The sequence below is a fragment of the Strix aluco genome, chromosome 5 (genome assembly GCF_031877795.1).
Source record: "Strix aluco isolate bStrAlu1 chromosome 5, bStrAlu1.hap1, whole genome shotgun sequence".
In the NCBI taxonomy this organism is placed as follows: Eukaryota; Metazoa; Chordata; class Aves; order Strigiformes; family Strigidae; genus Strix; species Strix aluco.
Window position 1 is genome coordinate 75,647,318 of NC_133935.1, and position 21,643 is coordinate 75,668,960.

General features: G+C 37.1%; 1 protein-coding gene across 1 annotated transcript in view; it reads left to right on the forward strand.

The window, feature by feature from the left end:
• Positions 1-21,643, forward strand: part of PTPN12 (protein tyrosine phosphatase non-receptor type 12) — an 82,168-nt gene that overhangs the window by 41,336 nt on the left and 19,189 nt on the right. Inside the window, exons 7-12 of the mRNA XM_074827881.1 lie at positions 1,581-1,640; positions 5,046-5,188; positions 6,617-6,683; positions 7,299-7,376; positions 7,476-7,574; positions 20,428-20,513. Coding sequence (XP_074683982.1) covers positions 1,581-1,640; positions 5,046-5,188; positions 6,617-6,683; positions 7,299-7,376; positions 7,476-7,574; positions 20,428-20,513 — 533 coding nt within the window. The remainder of the gene's footprint in view (positions 1-1,580; positions 1,641-5,045; positions 5,189-6,616; positions 6,684-7,298; positions 7,377-7,475; positions 7,575-20,427; positions 20,514-21,643) is intronic.

A 21,643-nucleotide genomic window follows, 5' to 3' on the forward strand; every position in this document is an offset into this window, starting at 1 on the left:
TCCTTAGGTGTGGGATAGTATCCGGTTGCCTTTGTACACACCTGTTTATGTATCTTTATTCCTTCCTGCTTTGAACACATTTATGGTCTGTTTGTTCAGCTTCTAGCTCCTGGAGTTGTGATCACATAGCCTTCACTTCTAGGTGACGCCAGGAGCCATCTGGCCTATCATATTGTGTTCAATGACAGCCTAATTACTTAAGGGAAGAGAATAGAAAATAAGTGTCCTTGTACTTGTTGTTGGCTTCTACCGATGGAATAGCAGGAATTCCTTAATTGGGTGTTGCCCCTGGATTATCAATATTTTTATAATGTAGTGGATGATGAATTTGGCAAATTTTTTTGTTTGGATTTTGTTTTTTGTCACTTGTTCTTTCTGACATTCATATCATTGTGTTGTTGGAAGAAAACACTCCCTTGTGTCTTTTTTTAATCTTACCACCTGGTAGTTTAATCAGATTCTATTATGTTCTTCTAGTTAACATTAGGATGTGAATGAAACCTGGCATCAAACTGTTGAGTATAACTGTCATTGTTATAAATGATCTTGCTGTGAACTCTTTACACTGGAGTTCATGACTGGCCTTAGCTGTTCACATACTCTAAAACAGTGGAATTGATACATTCAAAATTGATCTCAAAACTGTTTGTTTCTTTTCCTTAACTCAAAATTACTTCGGTTTGGACAGGAATTGTTGTTTTCTAGCTGAAGTGCTTTAACTTGTTCAGAAAGAGCTGGCATGACAGTTTATCGAGCTATTCTTAATCCTACTTTGAAATAGTTTAGCAAGAACATGCTCCATTGCTGCTATCTATGTACTATGTCCTTTAAACCTGCAAGGTGTTGCAATTGTTTTCTTGATGGAAAATGGTAAATTTCAGTAGTAGATAGGAGTGCACTAAAGTATATATGCAGTCTCCTAAATTCACTGTGGGAAGCTGTAATGTTAAGCTTGTAAAGGCATCTTCAAATTGTGATCTTACTGATATTTTAAGTACAGTAATATTGTTTGGTGTCTACAGTATAAACTTCCCTTAATGTTCCAAAGGCAGATTGGAAAATTCTGGGACTCTAGATGCTATGCTTTTTGGCCACAATCAAGATAATTACAACAATCCATTCAGATGCACCCTTAATTGAAAATAATAGAAGGGGAAAAAATGAAAGGAGATGTCACAGGATAGGGTGATAAGAGGCTGAAGTTTATACAGCAGAATCATTATAGAAGGATGGTTGTGGGAGGCAATCTGTAAATTAAATGTATGGAGAAATAAAGTGAAAAAGTACTTTGAAATACTCTTACAAGGTTTATTGGTTTCAGGAGAAGGCTAGACACTTACTGGTTTGAAAACTCACATTTTTATTTTAAGTAAAAGTAACATCTTTCACACATAATGTGTAGTTGCTGCTGTTTTAAAATGAGTGCAGTTTTGATTGCCTATCTTTTAGGGCAATCGTAGATACAGACCCAGTAAATTTAAAAAAAAAGACACGTAAGTTTAAAGTTTGGGTTTTCAGTTATATCCTGTTCACTGCATATTGATCTTTTTTCCAATTCATTACTGTTCCCTTGTGTTTAGGAAGCTGAGCAAGCAAGAACAGATTACTTCATTAGAACATTATTACTTGAATTTCAGAATGTAAGTATACAATTACTTCTGTTCTCAACTTTAATGGTTGCTCAAAGGTCTCTAAAATGATAGATGGAGGAAACTCATGAAAATATATCTTCACTTTTTTAGGTGCTGACTCTGTGTATAAATCAAGTTGAGAAGTGATGTTAAAAGCTTAGTATATAAGAAAAGAGTAGTGAAACTCTACCTGTCTTTTATGTATATTCTTGGTTAGCCAAAGGTGTGTATGGTCTTCATTAGCATGTGTTAACAACTAGAAAGCTTCTGGCACCCTTTGAGAATTTCACTGTTTACCCCAACTGAAAATATGATGACAAACTCAACCAAACTTGTCAGAAAACCTGGTTTCCTCTAATTAACTTATTTTTGGGTAAAGTATGTGTACTGGTTAGAACTTGCCCTATATTTTTGGGTTTTACAGGGTTAAAAGATATTTCTGATGCCTGTTGATATATTTGTATTGCTAAATAAAAATAAAGCAAGAATGACAACAACTTAGTGATTCTCTTTTTTTTTTTCCTGAACTTTCTCACTCTAGCTTGTAAGAAGTTACTCTTTTTGGAATTGAAATAGATATGACAAACATGGAATGTTCTTGACTAAATTGAGTTGCATTGTCTTTTTGCTTGGAGAACTTCTTCATGGGGGAATTGTATGTAATATAGTCAAGGGTCAAGATAGAAATGTACTTCTAAAAGTGAGCTCAAGACTTAGGAATTCTTGAAGATTTGATATGCTAGTGTTCAAGATGTAGAATTGGCTTACCAGACAAGTATTCTGACAAACCAATTCATTTACACTATTTGTTAAGTTGGCAACTGTAAATTATTACTACTATTAGTTTCTTTATGGAAAAATTGAGTTTATTCATCATAGCAAAAACTTACGACACAAACGTGAGACCTACTTCATAAACTATGTTATGTTAATTGTGAAAATTGTCATATTTTCAATGAAATAAAAGTGCTTTCATTCTCATAAGTGTTAAGAATGAATGATTTAAGCCTTTCTTGCAAACCTATGCAAGTGTCAGATTTCAGGTGACTAGTTTTCTGAAAAGAAACTGTCAGTAAATAAAAATAAGTGTGGAGCTGTCCTGCAAAACCGTGAAGGCTGACAGTCTATTTTACAGAATACCTGTCACTTTATTTGGCATTCTGTATTAAGAAATTATTTAGTACAGGTTAGTCTCACTTACGGTTATGTTTTCTTTAGCAATGCTTTGTTCCTTTTCAGCAACTGATATCACAGCAGTTATGAAAACTGTTTAATCATGAAGGGGGTGATTTTTTTTTTGTCTGCACTAGCTTGCCAGGTGCTTGTGTGGAATGCATGAACCTAATCAGTTAATTTCTGTTAGTGTGTCCTGAATGCTCATAACTGAGCATGCTGTGAAACTTCTTAGATAGCAGAAATTAACTGCATGATAACTGTGGCATTTGCAACACTTTTTGAAATGGTGCACTTAGAACTGAAAAGATACCAAAAACCCCAAAGCAGAACCTACATTACTGTTAATATCTTAACATGATAACTGGTTACTTCAGAAACTATAGCTAATTTATATTTTGCTTGCGTATACTATACATGCAAATCATGTTTAGCTACTTGACTTCCATGAGTTTCCGTTTCAGTTAATATTTATAGGATGCCTGTATACTACATAAAAACTAAGTAGTAACAAAAAGCTACAGTTTGTGCTATGCTGTTAATCTTAGTAAAGATCCCAAAGTTTATGTTCCTTTAAGGAGCAGTGTAACTGAAAGGATTAACAAGATAGGTTGATATTAAATTTACGCAGCTAATAAAATGATCTTTCTTCAGACTTACGTAGCACATTTGTTTCAGTATTTCTGTGAGTGCACATTTTGGTGATGAATTGCAGACTTTTCATCTTATTTTGAAGAATTCTAAGTGTTGCCTTGAACTGCGGAGGAAAATAAGTATTTGTGGTATAAAGTATGGAGCTTTGAAGTTTACTTTCTGGTTTTTGAAATAATGAAAACTTTTGTCACTTCTGTAAAATTTTCAGCGGAGTATCATACAAAATACTGTGTAAAAGAATTTAAAATTCATATAAATATACAAAGTTACTCTAATTTTTAGGAGGTAAACCAGTTTAACTGAAATTTGAAGAATGTTTTAAGCTAAAACACCAGGTTATTTCTTAAAGTGGCAGTAAAAAAGGACTGTGAATGTTCCTTTTAATTTTTAATTTCCATCTAAAAAGCATAAATTCAGAACTTTTTTCCCTGAAAAAAGATTTTTCACGTTCTGCTAATGTGAAAAATCCCTGGCTGTGTCTCTTTAAATGTAATTAAGTGAAAGTTACTGGTGGACCTTAATAGGCAGCTGTAACTTTTCTTTCTCCTTACTGATGACATTGGTTTTACATAATCAGTTGGATTTTTAAAATTTCATTTCTTAGGCTGGATTTTCTCTTGTTTTGTCTAGTTTTTAATAGCTACAGTGCTTCCACAGGCCTGGCAAAAGTAAAGTATCAAAAATGGTTGGTTCAATTGGAAGATGATACAAATTTCCATGTTCAAGAGCCCCACTATGTTGCTTCTCAAATAACTAAACAGAAGGTAGCATAGGTCTTGTAACGTGTAACATTGATGAAAAATTCATATGCCTCTCTAGTAGATTATTTTGAGGATATACTAGAAGCCAGAGGTGTGACAACAGCATGGAAAGGGGCAGTAGAACTAGCTATACTGTGGATGGTTTGGATAATGATGAGAAAGGATTTGGTCTTTGAGGGATTCAGGTAGCTGAGTAACTAGGCTGTTTTAAAGCCTGCTTCTTACCTTGTCTTTAGTACTACTGTAACATGAGAACTACTTTAAAAGTTTATCTACTGTTGTTGCAAGTGTAATCCGTATTTAGATATGGCCTGAATTATTTCTCTCATTTTCTTCATTTCCCTCTGCACACGCCTGCACACACACACTTTATTTTGTAATGTGACAAAACAACAACCACCCTCCCCCTTCCCATTTTTTTTCCAATGTAAGTTACTGGAGTACTATTGGAAGAAGAACCTTTCATGGTGGTCTTTCCCTTTCTTTCTCCCTTTCAAAGTTTATGACTAAGGACAGAGAATCTTTTAACACAGTGCAACATTGTGGGTTCTTTAACCCATATATTGTGGAGAGGGATTTCTGTGAACTGTCTCATAGTGCTTTCTCCTATGCATTAGCAGCACTCAAAATACTATTTCAGAATTTCCTTTTTGTTTTTCTAAGTGGTACAAGCTGTAGGGTTTTTAAATACAGTAAATGGCTTTGCTTGTCCACGTTCAATTATGCAAAAAGTGAAGGTTCATAGAACTAATTTTCATACAAACTCCTCAAACATGTATTATCATTAACACCTTCCTCCCTCCCTCCCTCCCTCCCTCTCCTTTAGGAGACTCGTAGTGTCTATCAGTTTCATTATGTTAACTGGCCTGACCATGATGTCCCTTCATCTTTTGACTCTATTCTGGACATGATCAGCTTGATGAGAGAATACCAGGAACATGAAGATGTACCAATTTGCATACACTGCAGGTATCAAATATATTTATTTTTTAAGTTTATAAACATTTCGATTCTTTTGAAGTCTAGACTTTTGGTATGAGATGTTCTAGTTTGATTCTAAACCAGAATTTATTTGCTTATTCCTTTTTGGAAAACTAAAACAAATATTTCCTCGTATCAAAACTTGGCTCAAAATCATATAGTCTTCATTGTCTTAAAACTCCTCCCACAGTGAAATTCTGCTTCTATTACAGTTTAGGACAGAATATCAATCAGAAAAGAATTAGTCTTTGAAAATGAAACTGTTGCGTGGTTCTTAAGACATTTAAATCATCATTAGGACAAAACAGACTTTGAAGATCATTCCAAATCAGATATGGGAGTGAAAGCTCCATTCTCAATAGGAGACACTATATAGCAGATGCATCACTACATAAGAACTTTTCTGTCTGTCTTCTAATATGACAAAAAAGAGCTGTAATGAGCAGGCTGTAGCTTCCAGTTGGTAAGTCTTTGCTTCTGAGCAGCGGTTTCATCTTTGACATGAAATTTGGCTAACAGAAGGACTGGTGAAACTTAACTGCCATGAAAATGTTTTGGTGAATTGACAGTTTCTGACAATTTCTCTGGTACTTGATACTTTTTAAAGCAAAAAATGTGTTGTATGTCAGAAAAACTACATTCAGAATCATAACCCAGGAAATGTTAAATTGTTTGGAGTCATTAACTCTTTAGAGCTTGGTTATTCTCCAAGTATATAGAAATCTACTGTCTTTAGCTGCATTCTTTTTTAACTTGTCACCCTAAGTGACTGATATCTACCACCATAAAAAACTTACGTAGCACTGAAATCCACTTTACTTTGTCCTGTTTCTCTTGAATTTCAATAGAGTTGTGAAGGTTGGCTCTTTACAACAGTATAATTATAATGTAATAAATATGCATGCATAGCTCTTTATCTGTGAAACAGAGGAATTCATACTATTAGGAAGAATAAATGTGATACTTCACTGTTATTTTTTATAACTTTCACATTTAAGTTTTTTAGATAAAAAGCAGAAAATATACTAAATCAGAAAAATGTGGAAAGTCTTTCAACATATTCTGTTCTGCCATTTAACATATCTATCATTAAACTTCGACAAAATCCCTGCTGTTGAAGCAGTGGTAACTAGGAATAATGTGACAAAAAAGGCAATCAGCATGTCAGTGTTGAACCATCTTTCATGACTGCAGTTCCAATTGGCTACGAAAAACTTGCGTTAAGAACTTCAGTGCTTCATTTTGCACTTTGCACTGCTAATTCTTTTATTTTTAAGACACTATAGTGTCAGGTTTAGTGAGTTTTATGGTAGTTGAGCGATTTATATTTTTTTCACATGGACTCTGGGAATATAAAGGTTATAGTGTGTTTTTAACAAAATAATTTCTAACACACCTAAATGTTTATGTTCATAGTGCAGGGTGTGGAAGAACAGGAGCCATCTGTGCCATAGATTATACATGGAATTTGCTTAAAGCTGGGGTAAGGAATCTTAAAAGAAGACATTTTGTGGCATTTGGTCATTTCGTAATAGTGATTGAACTCCCAAATGTTCTAAAATAGTGTAAGATGTTCCAGGACTCTTTTGATAGGTTGGATGTTTAGTTTCATTGCATGCATGCTTTAGTGTGGACTTACTTTCCTTTGACAGCAAATTTTTATCTAAAAAAAAATCACTGTGAAATTCTAAATATTTTAAAAATATGTTTCAATCTAAAGTGATTTTTAAATTCAACTTTTTCAATGTCTCTGTTTAATCTTGCAGCTCCTAAAGGCTATTTCAAATGTACAGTGATAACTTCTTTCGGGGGGTTTTTAGGTTATGAAGCATCATTAATGTTGCAGTGTCATATTAATGCTTTAATTGAATGTCTCATTTTCAGAATACTTGAAATGCTCTCATCTGGTCTAAATCAAATATTTACAACCAGTTCTGGAGAGGAATTGCTTTTTTAAAAATATTTTGAACAGCTACAATGTGTAGAGAACAGATTGGCTTTACCTACAAAAGTTAAACATACTTTTGGATGTCGAACAGCTTTTGTATTGCTGTTCTGACAGTTACATCAGTGTAATTGACTTCTTTCTATATTTCAGAAAATACCTGAAGAATTCAATGTATTTAATTTAATACAGGAAATGAGGACACAAAGGCATTCTGCAGTGCAGACAAAGGTATAGTTTGTTTTTAAATTAATCTTTATCATACAATAACATACCATCATTCTTTGTAAAGATCTCATGCACTAATTGTTATCTGGTAACCTACTACAGGAGCAGTATGAACTTGTCCATCGAGCCATAGCACAACTGTTTGAAAAGCAACTGCAAAAATATGAAAGTTGTGCAGACTGGAAGATTGCAGATGGAGTGGTATGTGTCTTTTCCATATGAGTTTCAATCAGTTGTAGCTGTTAGCTTCTGATCAAGATTTTCCTCTAAAGTCTAGTTTTTAAAATTAAGTATTCAGTGGTGTTAAGGCACATACAGAACTTGTTTGGACTGCAAGTGGTTTTTGCTGAATAGGGACAGCTAGCCTGTATTCAACTTGCACAGAGGACTTGGTTGTAAAAGTTGAGTCAGATAATTAAAGGAATACTTATTGCATATACCAAATGCAATTGCAATGGGGGAAGCAGTAGAAAGAATTCCAGTATGGATGAAATGTAGGACACTCAACTCAATATTTAAATTGTGAAATGTGCCCTTACCTTGGTGAGGTGGCAGTAGTTGACAGCTGATTGTTGCTTTGTCAGCACTTACCCAGCTCTGATATATTGGCAGCAAATGAAATTTTGTCTAAGCCTAGCCTTCTGCAAATTACCTGTTAAACAGTATGATAAAGAGCAAGTTAGAAATACAACTCTAGCCTACTTCTACCTGTATTTATATATAAATAAAAATAAATATACACATAAACAAAAAATATATACACATGTGTATGTGCATGTAGGTGAATTCTATCTCATCTAGGTTAAACTTTTGAAAGGCAAAAACTTCATTAAAGTTTTCTTTTCTTCCTTCCCCCCAGTGTGATGTTGGGTCCGATTTTAAACCAGTAGATAAGCATTGATCTGACTCTTCAACTGAGACTTAGGTATTGCATACTGTTTTGTACTGCCTTGGTCTTGGCCTAACACAGCCTTGATGTATTTGAGCAGGGCTGGCAATGAATGGTATTATTAAGTTCTCATATTGTATTGAAGTACTGTTTGCACTGGAACAGATTGGGGGAAGGAAAAATAACTTTAAAATGCCTGTGCCAAGGAAGCTTCATAGTCTACCCTTTTAACAAAAGGATAAAAAAAAACCCCTTGGAAAAATAATATTCTTCATTAGTAATCATGGTATTTGAGGATTTTTCTGTTTTTTGTCATTCCACTTTAAATTTCATGTCCCTTAGGTTTTTTCCCTTTTTTATGTTTAGATATGTTTTCTAGGCTGCTACACCATGAAAAATAGCTTTTTGGATCGATATGTTCTTTCTCCCACAGTCCAGAACTGCATACTACGCTTTACCCTTGGACTGTGTTTTGTTTATTCAGTAATTTTATTTGTCCCTTCAGTACCTAATTGGTGTAAGCTCTATAACTATCTAGAGGGAGTATGAGTAGTATCTTCAGGATCCTTTGAAATATCTGGAAGCATTTTAAAATCTACCTTTATTAAGAAGCATCCCTTTAATTTTAGGGGTTTAGCTGTTCTATACTGTGCTTTCTAGGAATTCTAAAACATTTTTTATTCTTGGAAAAAAGGTATATAACCTTCTGTTAACTCTTAAGACTTTATCAGTTCATGCAATAGTTCTGAGGTCTTTAGTCGTGGCAAGAAACCTGATGGACTAAACACAATGTGGAATAGGGTAGGCTATTTTAGTTTGTTAGAGGTTTGATGTTCAGCCTAGCTGGTCAGTGAACAAAATTTCATTTTATTTCTGAGGAATGAACGTGATAGAGTTTGGAATGTGCAGATTTATTAGCTTTGTACAGAATTGATTCCTAACTACTTGAGTTTTGGTCATAAAATAGTAGGCAGATCAGTCTACTGTATCTTCTGGTTAATTGACTTTGATCAGACTTCCTTGTCTGCACTCCTATGTGGAATCAAAAATGTCTCTTATTACTTACATGTATTCCAGAACATCTGAATGAGGAGGTGACACAGTATGTCTGTAATAAAGGCAAGTGCTGTCTGAAGCACATCTTAGGAGATTTGAGTGACTGAGTAATAAAACAAGAGCAAATAGATTATGCATAGCTAATGTGCATGGGGGTGAGACAGGGAGAAATCCCAACTCTGAATATGCAGTGGTGGAGTGTGAGTTTTGAGTTTTGCTTGGATATGATCTTGGCTATAATCAGTAAGCTGTAAAGGAAATTGGATTTTAGCAATTCTGTGGAAGCTAGTAAGAGCAGAGAACGTAATGTCATTGTGTGGATACCTTGCAACTTGAATACTGTCTGCGGGTCTGGTCTGCTTATCTCAAAAGAGTACTACAAGATTCAAGCATTAAAAATTTGGACAAGGATCAAAGGTGTCGGAAGGTTCTGTCTAAAGAACAGCCAGATTGAGCTGGAAAAGAAATGGCTGAAGTTAGGTATGATAGAGACTAAGTAACAGTGAAAAGCTGATTTCTATTAACCTTTTCTAAAGGGTATCAATGACACCTGGCAGACTTAATATAAAAGGAGATAGTTCTTCATGAAACATGAAACTGCAGAGCTCCTTGCAGCTGAAAGCCTGTAGCTTTAAGGTGAATATCTCATCATCTTGGAATCTTCATCCATGAATTTGCCCAATGTCTGACCTATGAAATTCCAGAGTTGCAAACAGTTGGAGAACATCCTAGGCAAAGATCCCTGCATGTCTGCTCTGTCCTTATTCTTCCCTGTAAGTTTCCTTTTGGTGACTGCTGGAAACAGGGCAAAATGTATCTTTCAGTCTGACTAGGTACAGCCTTTTTTGTGTTAGGAAGTGATGCTTCTTCATATTGTAGCTTGAACATTTCTGCAGGAGGGTTGAGGAAAAAAAGTCTCATAGATAAAGAGTTCCTATATCTAAAAACTTGGTACTTAAAAACAAATTTGCCATTTGTTAGTTAGGAAATATGCCTTCAGGGAATGAAGTGGTGTAGGCTTAGCTTCTATTTTGGTTTTATAAGGTAGTCATCTACCTCACATATCTGGTTAAATATCTGCTTTTAGCTTTAACCTGATTCTCAAAACTTTGAGGCTCACTTGAAACAGTATTTTTGCTATTCTGAGGGTGTTATGTAGCATCTGTTGCATATAACATGTTTTCCCCAGAAATGTTCTAGTCAGTTTTTTTAAATAAAATATATCCTAGACTGTTTGTTTAGTTTTTAAAAGGAGACAAACTCTGATGTAGAAAATTTTCAAATAACTTTTAATAAATATAATATACTAAGGTTCCTTCCAAGATCTTACTCTGCCTGCAGATGCTACAGCAACTGTGGAAATGTGTACATGTGAAGAGTTTTATTTAATTCCACTAATTTAATTCCATAATTAAGTGGAAACCATTCCAAAAAAAAAGAATGTGACTACCTTGGATATATCACTGTTAGCTATATAGGAGATACTACTGAACTGAAAAGGGAAATTTTCTTTCATCTTTCACTTATTATATTTCAATAGTACTCTGAAGAGTTGGAGTAGTCTGTAGGGTTGGTTTAATGGTTTTGTCGTACAATTGCTTTACCCGTTTCAAGCAGTGTTTGAAATGAATTGAGTTACCTAAGCTTTGTAAGCAGTGTTTGCCAGTAACATCGCAGTAAAAAGTTAATCTGATTGGCAACGAGTAGCAGTATTCATAGGGAAGTGGCTTAGACACAATCCTGAACGTGTGTTCCTGTAAACTTGCCAGCTTTGCCCTGCTGGAAACAATACTGTAAAAAGTCAACAAAAACCCACATGCAGTGTTTGAAAGTAGACTTATAATAGGGTTAGAATTTCTATTAGAACTTGATAGAAGGATTCCAAATCATGTAGAAAATGCACATATGATATAGTATAATGTAGTGATAGTAATTGTGTACTCTTACTATATAGTTATACATATTGCAAATGCACAGAACTATAAATGTGCTTAAAATAATACTAAGTATGTAAACAAAATTATATGAAGAACAGCTTCCTTCATATTCTTTCAGATAGAGTACTTTCCACAGTCAAATTTCAGGGCAAAGATGAAATTTCTGCTCAGAAGCAATTTTTTTCTGATAAGAAAAGACTCGGATGCTAAAGTTGATAACCAGAACTATTTTTTCTCTCTTCCCCTTCCCCCCCCCCCCCCCAGTAGAACTCTTAAATTATCAAATAATTAAATTGGAACTGAATCTGGGTCTCGGCCTCCTTTCCACTGAAACTGTTGATCATATTGTCATGTATTTGAAGTCATTAACAGTGTGCTTCTCAATAACATTGGTTTTGTTAGTATTGCTGTGAAAATACACTTGGTTTTCTGTTTGGAAGCTTTCAAACGTGAGCTGATTAGTCTTGATCATCTGGTATCAGTTAGATTTGTATCAATACAATATTTTGTGAGTTACTTGAGAGGCATCTCCATCATCTCAAGTAAACCATGGTTGTCTTCAGAAAGTCTGAATCAGATGGAATTCTGTCAAGTTGGATGTTCCATAGGTAGAAAAAGGAAAATTGATTAAAAGACAAACAACAAAAAGCTTACTATCTCTTTAAAAATATTTTTTTGAATTTTGTCTCTTGACAGTAACAAGCATGTTACAGTACTGCAAGTCCTTGTTTTACCCTTCTCCGCTAATAGAAGCTTGTACTAATAAACACTTTCTCCAAAATATGGCATTGCTAGTACTCAAGTATCTCTTGCATTTCTTCCTGTAAAAGTGACAGAATTTTGTTGCTGCGGTTGATTGCACTTCTAGAAGCTGTGGAGGAATTGACTGCTGTAAGAATGTTGATATTCAAAACATTAGTGGTTTGGAAACTAAGTGAAAAGACTTTGCTGTTCAAACTGTCTTCGCTGTTTTGCAGCTTGGAAAGAGATTTTTTTACCATTATAGCATTCTAAAAAAATAATATATGTCTTCAGAGACATTGATGTTGTTTCCTATGCTTGGAAAGTTTTATTTAATCTGAATCATTTGAGTGTATCATTTCAGTCTGAAGTATTTCTCTTTCTATCTACTGATGCTCTGTGGTTCCCATGCTGCTTTATGATAAGGCCAAAAGGAATGCCTCCATTCCTTTTAAGGGAAATCATGAGATTACTTCTGGAAGAGTCTTTGCAGTAAATTTGCTAGTACTTTACCAGTACAGAAAGCTTCTGAATGACATTAAATGTTTCCACTGTGAGTTCCAAAAGAAAATTATGCATTGCAATTCCTGGGCAAAATGTTTTGAATTGTAGGCAATGCTTGTGAAATATCAGTCTCAAACTGTAATCCTCTCTATTTGCTCAGTCAGTGACAGCTCTGTTAGGTGATTCAGCCATTGGAGGAAGTGAGTGGGGAAAAGACCCACCCTTGGGAGATGATAGCACAATTTAGGTCACCTTAGCAAGTTGAATTCAGATACTGCATTTGCCATGAGAATTCCTTGTTCCTCTGCATTACTACAGAAACATGAGTTACTCTGTATTGTTGTAGACTAGATGAATCTACACTACTAAATATTTGACTTTATGGTCTTTTTCTTAATGTAGTCTTTCATGGATAGATATACACACATTTAATGTATATAAATACATACATGTAATTTAACAAAATACCTAGAAATTCCTACCTATGAACATTTTCACTTGATCTGAGTAACTGCTCCCTCAAATCAATGAGGACAGAATCACAGAATCATCTAGGTTGGAAGGGACCTTGAAGATCATCTAGTCCAACCATTAACCCAACATTGACAGTTCCCAACTACACCATATCCCTCAGCGCTATGTCAACCCACCTCTTGAACACCTCCAGGGATGGGGACTCCACCACCTCCCTGGGCAGCTCATTCCAACACCTGACTACCCATTCTGTAAAGAAATGCTTCCTAATATCCAGTCTAAACCTTCCCTGGCGCAACTTGAGGCCATTTCCTCTTGTCCTATCACTTATTACTTGGTTAAAGAGACTCATCCCCAGCTCTCTGCAACCTCCTCTCAGGTAGCTGTAGAGGGCGATGAGGTCTCCCCTCAGCCTCCTCTTCTCCAGACTAAACCCCCCCAGTTCCCTCAGCCGCTCCTCGTACGACATGTGCTCCAGACCCTTCACCAGCTTCGTTGCCCTTCTCTGGACACGCTCGAGTAATTCAATGTCCTTTTTGTAGTGAGGGGCCCAAAACTGAACACAGTCATCGAGGTGCGGCCTCACCAGTGCCGAGTACAGGGGTAAGATCCCTTCCCTGTCCCTGCTGGCCACGCTATTTCTGATACAAGCCAGGATGCCATTGGCCTTCTTGGCCACCTGGGCACACTGCTGGCTCATGTTCAGCCGGCTGTCAATCAACACCCCCAGGTCCCTCTCTGACTGGCAGCTCTCCAGCCACTCCTCCCCAAGCCTGTAGCGCTGCTGGGACATTGGAACATTGGAACTCGAACTGTTCAGCAGTTGATGCATATAGAAGCAAAGGTTGGGGAAAGCTCCAATTCTCTTGTTTATCCACGTATTGTTAATGCTTCTTTTTTCTCACAGCAAGAAGCCTGCCACAAGAGGATAAGTATCTTCTGTAAGAAAGCAAGGTGCTGCACTGAACACTTAATTAATTGACTGAATTGCACATTTTTTAATCCATTTAAAAAAAATTCATTCTGTACGATGACCCTTGTGAACTACGTATGTTATCCTGTTTTTTCTGAGCTGATACTTTTAAAAATTGTATTCTGCCTGAGAATGCAACATCTGTCTCGAAGTAAGAGAGTGTTGACTGATGCTAATAAGCTGTGATTAGGAAGGCCATAAGGCTTTTTCTTAATGCTGCCATCTGCTCGTCTCAACAGATGTGGTCATCCCAGTGAGATATCCTATATTCACTTTTATAGTTGAGCTTCTTTTGTTCTGCTCTGTGGTAGTTGTTCTGCATGTTTGCCAATTCACTTATTTTGATGTATGACAGAAGGGGAAATCTGTAAGTTGGTATTGCTCAGGGATGTTCAAAATACCATACCAGTTCTTCACTATCTCTTGTGACGCAGAACTGAGAACAAATAACAGACTTGCTCTGAGAGTTCAACAAACAGTATTTCTTCAGTTAAAAACAAGAGGAGATCCAGTAGTGACTGAGCACGATTACTTAAAAATGCTGCGGCAGCATAAAGTTCATATGAGCACTGTTTTCTTTCCTGCATGGGTCACTGTGTTTGGTTGCTGCCTTTAAACTTTTATCATCTTCAACCTTTGAAATAAAAATCCTTCACTTACTGGGGAATGAGTCGTCTAAAAGTAAATTAAGCCTTCACAGAAACATCAGTCTGTTGAACTAATTAAGCAAAGTAGTGAGGTACCTCTTTTTTGGTGACAGTAATTCCTGTAACATTCTTGCTCCTGATTTAATATAACTAAACCAAAGTGAACTGATCCTGATTTTAACCTAATGCAGAAGTGAAAGCTTTTGAACACACATCTGCCTGAAGCCTTCCCAGTGTATGAAGTTGAGGTAACTGCTGACTTCTCTTCTGGGATAGAATTTAGAAGTACCGTTTTGTGTGCGTGTGTGTTTTGTTGTTAGTTGGTTTGGGATTTTTTTAAAATTTTTTAAGGAATTTTTTTTTATAAACTCTCTGTGGTTGTATATGTGCTTCAGACATTTGAGTTTATACACATTTTTGCTAGGTATATCCATACTAGTAGCAAAAATGGTAGTGCCTCTTCAACTACTTGTGCCTGTCAACTAGAAACAGCTTCTATGTATGGCGTTTAAAAAAACTTTGACATATGTTAGCATCTTTAATAGACTGTTTCTTCTGCCTGTGAGAAAAGCATATCTCAGGAAACATTCTGTTCACAAACACTTCACTTTACAAACATAGAAGGACAGGGATGCAGTTGCTGGTTTGTTTTCTGGACAAGTTAGTCTACATCAGAGCCAGCAGGCACACCCTTTCGCTTGCCAGTACCTTTTAGAAAACTGAGTGCATAAATAAGAAATCTTTCTCAAAACTTCTGTGGTGGCGGAACTGAACTGGAATACTTCTCTGATCTGTTGTAGGATGGAGAGGTTGGTAGTAAGGGGGAGGAACTTCTCCTGTGGAGTCTCACTCTTTCTAATATCTCTCTGCCTTATGAAACTTGGATGTGCTGTGGTGCTGAAACAAGGTGAACAGCCTGCTCTGTTCTCAGGATGCTGTTGCATTAGTTTCTAACTCTAGTTGCTAGTACTTAATATTAAGGGAGGCCTCTTTAGTACAGTAGCAATGCATTTAGTGCTGTCTGTGGTAATGACTACATATGGGAGAGATTCAGAGTTTGTTTTGCGCAATCCGGGGAAGCGGGAAGGAGCATGACGCAACCATTGAGCAGGAAACTGAATTGCAGCTGTTGGATACTGTGAGCCTCAGCATCTTTGGTACCAACCTTCAGAATGGTACTCTGCCTGAATGAGGGCAATAAAATTCATTATACTCTACGTTAAGGGCAAAATGGTCTGTACGGTCTCTGATTACCTGAAGTCTAAAAGCTGGAAACTGCTTTTCTGCATATTTGAGAGGAGGCTGGTAGAGGACTTGTATGTCCATGTCCCATGGTAATGTTTCATTCCATAAACGACCAGAAAAAAAAATACGAGGTTTGGTTTTTGGTTTTTTTGAATTAACATGTCTGCAATAGTTTGCAGCTAGATTTTAGAAGTTCCTTGAGCCATTAATGTTTTTCAGTAAGTCATGGGAAACTGACAAAGGACTTAAAAGGGTACCTTTCTTCCTAGAAAAGATAATGAGGTTCTGCATTCAGTTTATGGATCAAGCAGGGCATTCATGCTTTTTTTTCAATATCTTATTAACCATTATTGTCACTACTTTTTTGGACACTATGTCTTGATGACAGCACTTTTTGCTGAGGATGATTGTTAAGGTAGTGCTGATGCAATAAATCTCTGAAGGTTTGACTTGCAACCAATGTCGTTCATTAAGAAGATAGAATGATACAAAACCCAGTACATTAAATGTATTAAAGCCTAGTTCACAGCACACTTCCTCTGAGAGCCAAAAACTGGATAATAATCCTAGTTCAGTAAGGTACATGATCAATTGGCCTGATAAGGTTATTAGTTTTTTATGGATTACCCCAGGAAAACCAAAAGTCATTATTAATAAAAGTAACAGAGCTTTAAAGAAACAATGTGTTCTAACATAAATACCAAAAAAAATCTGAGCTACTTGGCAAGTTGAGCAAGAGTGTGCTTTAATGTTGCAAAATGTAAAGGCTCATATCTGGAAACAGGGGCAGAATTTGGTTTGGAATGGAAGCTTTGCATGTGGTCTACATGTCTAAGCTCCAGATGAAGTTAGTAGGGCCAGCTGATCTGTTATCTTCATTCCACAGCTTACTGGCTGGTCACTTACTGGTGAATGAAATGCTGGACAGGAGCTGGCGGTGTGCACTTGTAGCCCAGAAAGCCAATCATATCCTGGGCTACATCAAAAGAAGTGTAGCCAGCAGGTCGAGGGAGGTGATTCTCCCCCTCCACTCTACTCCAGTGAGGCTCCACCTGAAGTGCTGTGTCCAGCTCTGGGATCCTCAGCACAGGGAAGACATGGATGTGTTGGAACAAGTCCAGAGGATGGTCGCAAAGATGATCAAAGGGATGGACACCTCTCCTATGAGGACAGGCTGAGAGAGTTGGGGTTGTTCAGCCTAGAGAAGAGAAGGCTCCGAGGAGACCTTATAGCGGCCTTCCAGTACTTAAAGGGGACCTACAAGAAAGATGGGGAGGGACTTTTTGTCAGGGAGTGTAGTGGTAGGACGAAGGGTGACAGTTTTAAACTAAAAGAAGGTAGATTCAGACTAGATATAAGGAAGAAATTCTTTACTGTGAGGGTGATGAGGCACAGGAACACGTTGTCCAGAGGAGCTGTGGCTGCCCCCTCCCTGGAACTGTTCAAGGCCAGGTTGGACAGGGCTTTGGGCAACCTGAACTAGTTGAAGATGTCCCTGCTATTGCAGAGGAGTTGGACTAGATGACCTTTAAAGGTGCCTTCCAATCCAAACTATTCTATGATTCTATGAAAACCATCTAACCTTGGTTGACTGCAGTGGGAGCTTCAGTTGTGGTTGTCTAAATGTATGTGGCTTTTATCTGCTAATTGAATCTCACTCCAAAAAAAACTTGATAGTTACAGCCAGTGGTCGGCAGGACAATGAACTCCCTGTGTGATTTGTTTGAAAGGGCTAACACAAGCCATTGATATAGGAACAATAGGGTATTTCTGCTGGAGTACTTCAGTGATATTGTATTGGACAGCTAGTTAATGGGGGAGGTTAGTAAAAAACAATAAGAAAGATTAAAATACTTTTTTCTTCACAGGAAAAGCTTCAGTTAGTACACTGAGGAATAAAATTTGATAATAGACTCTTCACACTAGCAGACAGTGATAGATAACTGTTTTAAGACTAGTCATGGAAATTAAAAACATGTAACTAATAAATCTAAATGAGGGTAGTTAGCTGTTGAGAAAACTTAGTTATGGTTTATCTTCCAAAATTGAAATTGCTTACCAAATTGAAATGCAACTATCACATTTGAAGCAGAAATTAACAGTGAATTCCTTTTTGCTTTATAAGACCATAGAAGGTCAGTCTCTGCCACCCAGTCTGAACAGGTAGGCTGGCAGATAGTAGACCCTGTTGCATGAACCTGGTATTGTGCTTTGAAATACATTACAGAGATTTGGGATGTTTGTGGTTCTTTTTTAAAATTGCTTTTCAAAAGAATACTCCTGCAAGAAAAGCCTTTAGTAAAATAGAAATTAAACTCATGATAACACTAAGGTCCTCCTTGGTTTTGTTGGATCTTTGGCTGTACATGTGTATGGAAATGGTATATCAGCTTTAGACTCTTGCGTGTTCTATTTTTATACATATACATTTATACATATTTGTACTGAGTCTGGGTGGGTCAGAGTTAATATTCTTCACAACCACTCTTGGGGTGCTGTGTTTTAGATCTGTGACCAAAACAATGCTGATGACACACTAACATTCCAGATATTGCTGAACTATGTTTGCAGTCTCTGTTTCTTAGTCTGCCCTCTTATTGAATGGACTGGGGTGGGAGGGGTGTGTGCAAGTGGTTGGGAGGGGACATAACCAGACAGATGACCTGAACTAACTAAAGAGATATTCTATAACACCATTGCTGTGGTTTGAGCCCAGAGGGTAACTGAGCACCACACAGCCACTTGCTTACTCCTTCCCTCTCAGGAATGGGAAGGAGAAAATAAAGCAAAAGGCTTAGGAATCTAGATAAGAACAGGGAGGGATGACTCACCCATTATGGTCACAGACAAAAGACAAGACTTGTTAGGGGAAGAAAAAGAACATCAATTTAATTCAAATACTAACAACAGCAACACTTAACAGACAGAGTAGGACAGTGAGAAGTATTGCCACATCTTAGAAACACCTTCCCCCACCTCTCCCTTTTTCGTGGGCTCAGTTTTGCTCCAGATTTCTCTATCTCCTTCCCTCAGCGTCACAGGGGACGGGATGGGGGCTGCAGTTAGTCCCACTGCTCCTGCCTTGTCAGGAGTAGGACTCCTCCCATTCTTCCCCTGCTCCAACTTGGGGTCCCTCTCACAGAAGATAGTCCTCTATGAATTTTCTCTGACATGAGTCCTTCCCACAGGCTGCAGCTTTTACTGAGCTGCTCTGGTGTGGGCCCCTTCTGCACGTTGTAGTCCTCCCAGCACCAAAGGACAACAGCAGGGACTTCCCACAGAGTCTTCAGGTGCAGCCACCTGCTCTGGCATGGGATCCTTTGCAGGCTGCAGGTGGGCATCTCCTCCTCTGTGGACCTCCATGGGCTGCAGGGGGGCAGCCTGCCCTCTCACCATGGGCTGCAGGGGAGTCTACTCTAGCGCATCTCCCCCCTCCTTTTCCTTTCTTCCACTGAGCCCTGTGTTTGAAGAGGTGTGTCCTTCACAAATCCTCACAATTCCAACTACTCCTTCCAGGCTTCCCTTCTTAAATACGCTATCGCAGAGGCGCAGCCACTATCACTAATCGGCTCGGCCTTGGCTAGAGACGGGTCTGACTTGGAGCTGGGGAAGCTCTGAAAAGTTTCTCACAGGGGCCACTGCCACACACAAGCCCAACACAACCATATAACATCATGCTCAGCAATAAAGAGGGAAAAGAGGGGTGTTTAGTGAGGTTAGCCATCTTTTGCTCAGGAACTGGCTGGGCATAGGTCTACCTGTGGGAGATGGTGAGTGATGGGTTTTGCATCACTTGTTTTGTTTGTTTTCTTTCTCTCTTGTCCCACTTCTCTGCTTACTACATTTTATCTTGACTTACATGTTTTCTTGCATTTCCTCTTCCCTCTCCAGGGGAAGGGGGGAGAAATGAGTGGCTTTGTGGTGCTTAGCTGTCTATGGGGTTAACCCACAACAATATTTTATAAGTATTATACAGATAAATGTGTATGGATACATATATTTATAAATATGTACATATATAAAATATATCTCTTATGGCCCTCATAAAATGAAATAAAAATCTTCATGCTTTGCTAAGTTAAACTTCATTGTACACAAACGGGAGATGATTTGAAAGTGGTTTAGTACAATGTGTTAACTTATCCACTTGTCACTTTATGGTAGCTGAAATTCTTATTTTCTTACTGAACTGTAGATTAGTCTTACCTTCAGTGGAGTGATTGTACAAGTCAAAATAATTAGTTTGACTGGAAAATAAATGTTTTCAATATGAATAATTTGGAGGGCATAAGGGAGCTTGCTCACTACTAACCTCAAAGATCAGCTTTGGAGAATTTTTTCTAGTGTATTGTACAGTTACATGCGAAACAAAATGTTTAGTCAGAAAAACTTGAATTTGGATACACAAGATAAAAAATAATATTGTGGATTTAGAGTAGAATTTTGAAAGTGATCTCTATATGATAGCCAAAAATATGTAATATTATACATTATTTTCAAGTATCCTTATGGATCTTTGGACCTTACAGTTCAAGTATTGTCTGTATCAGCTTTACAGCAATGAATAAAAACTTTTTCTTTTAATCAGGATGAAAACAATACGGAAAATGCTGTCAGTTCTTCAGATGCTGAGAAACAAGATTCTCCTCCACCAAAGCCTCCACGGACCCGCAGGTAGTTAACTATGTTAATACACTATTTTAAACTGACAGATTGACATGCTTCATAAATAAAAAGTAGAATAAAACCACTGATACTATAAAGACTGTTAAGATACAGTTTTTTTCTGTTTATAAATATAAATATACATAATACAATCAAAGTCTTATAACTGACTCTGTAAACACAAGCTTTAATATCTTTGGGAAACCTGATCTTGCAATGACTGCGTGTGAGTAGACAAGATACCCCCTTAGTAGTCATATACGTTAGATCTACTTGTGCTCTAATTCTGCTAGGTGGTAGTAGCAAAACATACTTCAAGGTAGGCTCAAGTAATGACTGAACCTTCATTTTCTGGAGGCAAAACCATAATGAAACATACCAATTTATTCAAGAAAATATTACGTTACAGACAAGTGCTGCTATTGACTACAGTATGCCAACAAAATGCTTTACTTACTGAGTAAAAAATTTGGTCTCAGCAATCCTTTCATTTAACAGAGGAAAAAGAAAATACTTTCTAGCTCTTAAAATGCATAGACTTGACTTTGAGGAAGCCAAAAGTAAATCTGAACTAACAGATTCATCTGCTTAAAATGGGTACCCAACCTGAACATCGGACCGCTAAAGAAGCAACTCTCCTGAAGTAAGTGCCTAAGTTCCCTAGCTAGTTTCTGGAAGGCTTGTAGGGACCTTTGGCAGGTGATCTTGCCTGTGCTACATTGCCTGTAGTTAAATAGATATTTAAGGTAAGCACTTGGGTTTCCTAAAGTTGTACAATGACATGAGAAACCACCAGCTGATTAATATTCTTCCATAATATTTAGTCATATAGCGGAAGCAGTCTTACTGCTTTAAAATATAATCAAATTGGATTAGTGCAAGGTCAGGTCACTAGTGGGAATTCCTGTTCTTTTGATACTTTAATGGGTAAAGGTAGAAGATGAGAATTAACCACTTCTTTCCAGTACTGCATTTAGCAGGGTACAAATGATGTGGTAAAGTGAGCCCATTTTTGAGGGGCTAGCAAGAAAGCAGTGATTATACAATAAAATGAATTTTAAATCCTAAAATATTCTAGGTTTGGGAAAGGAGGAAGTTTAAATATATGCATATGTTTATAGACAATGTCATTGGACATA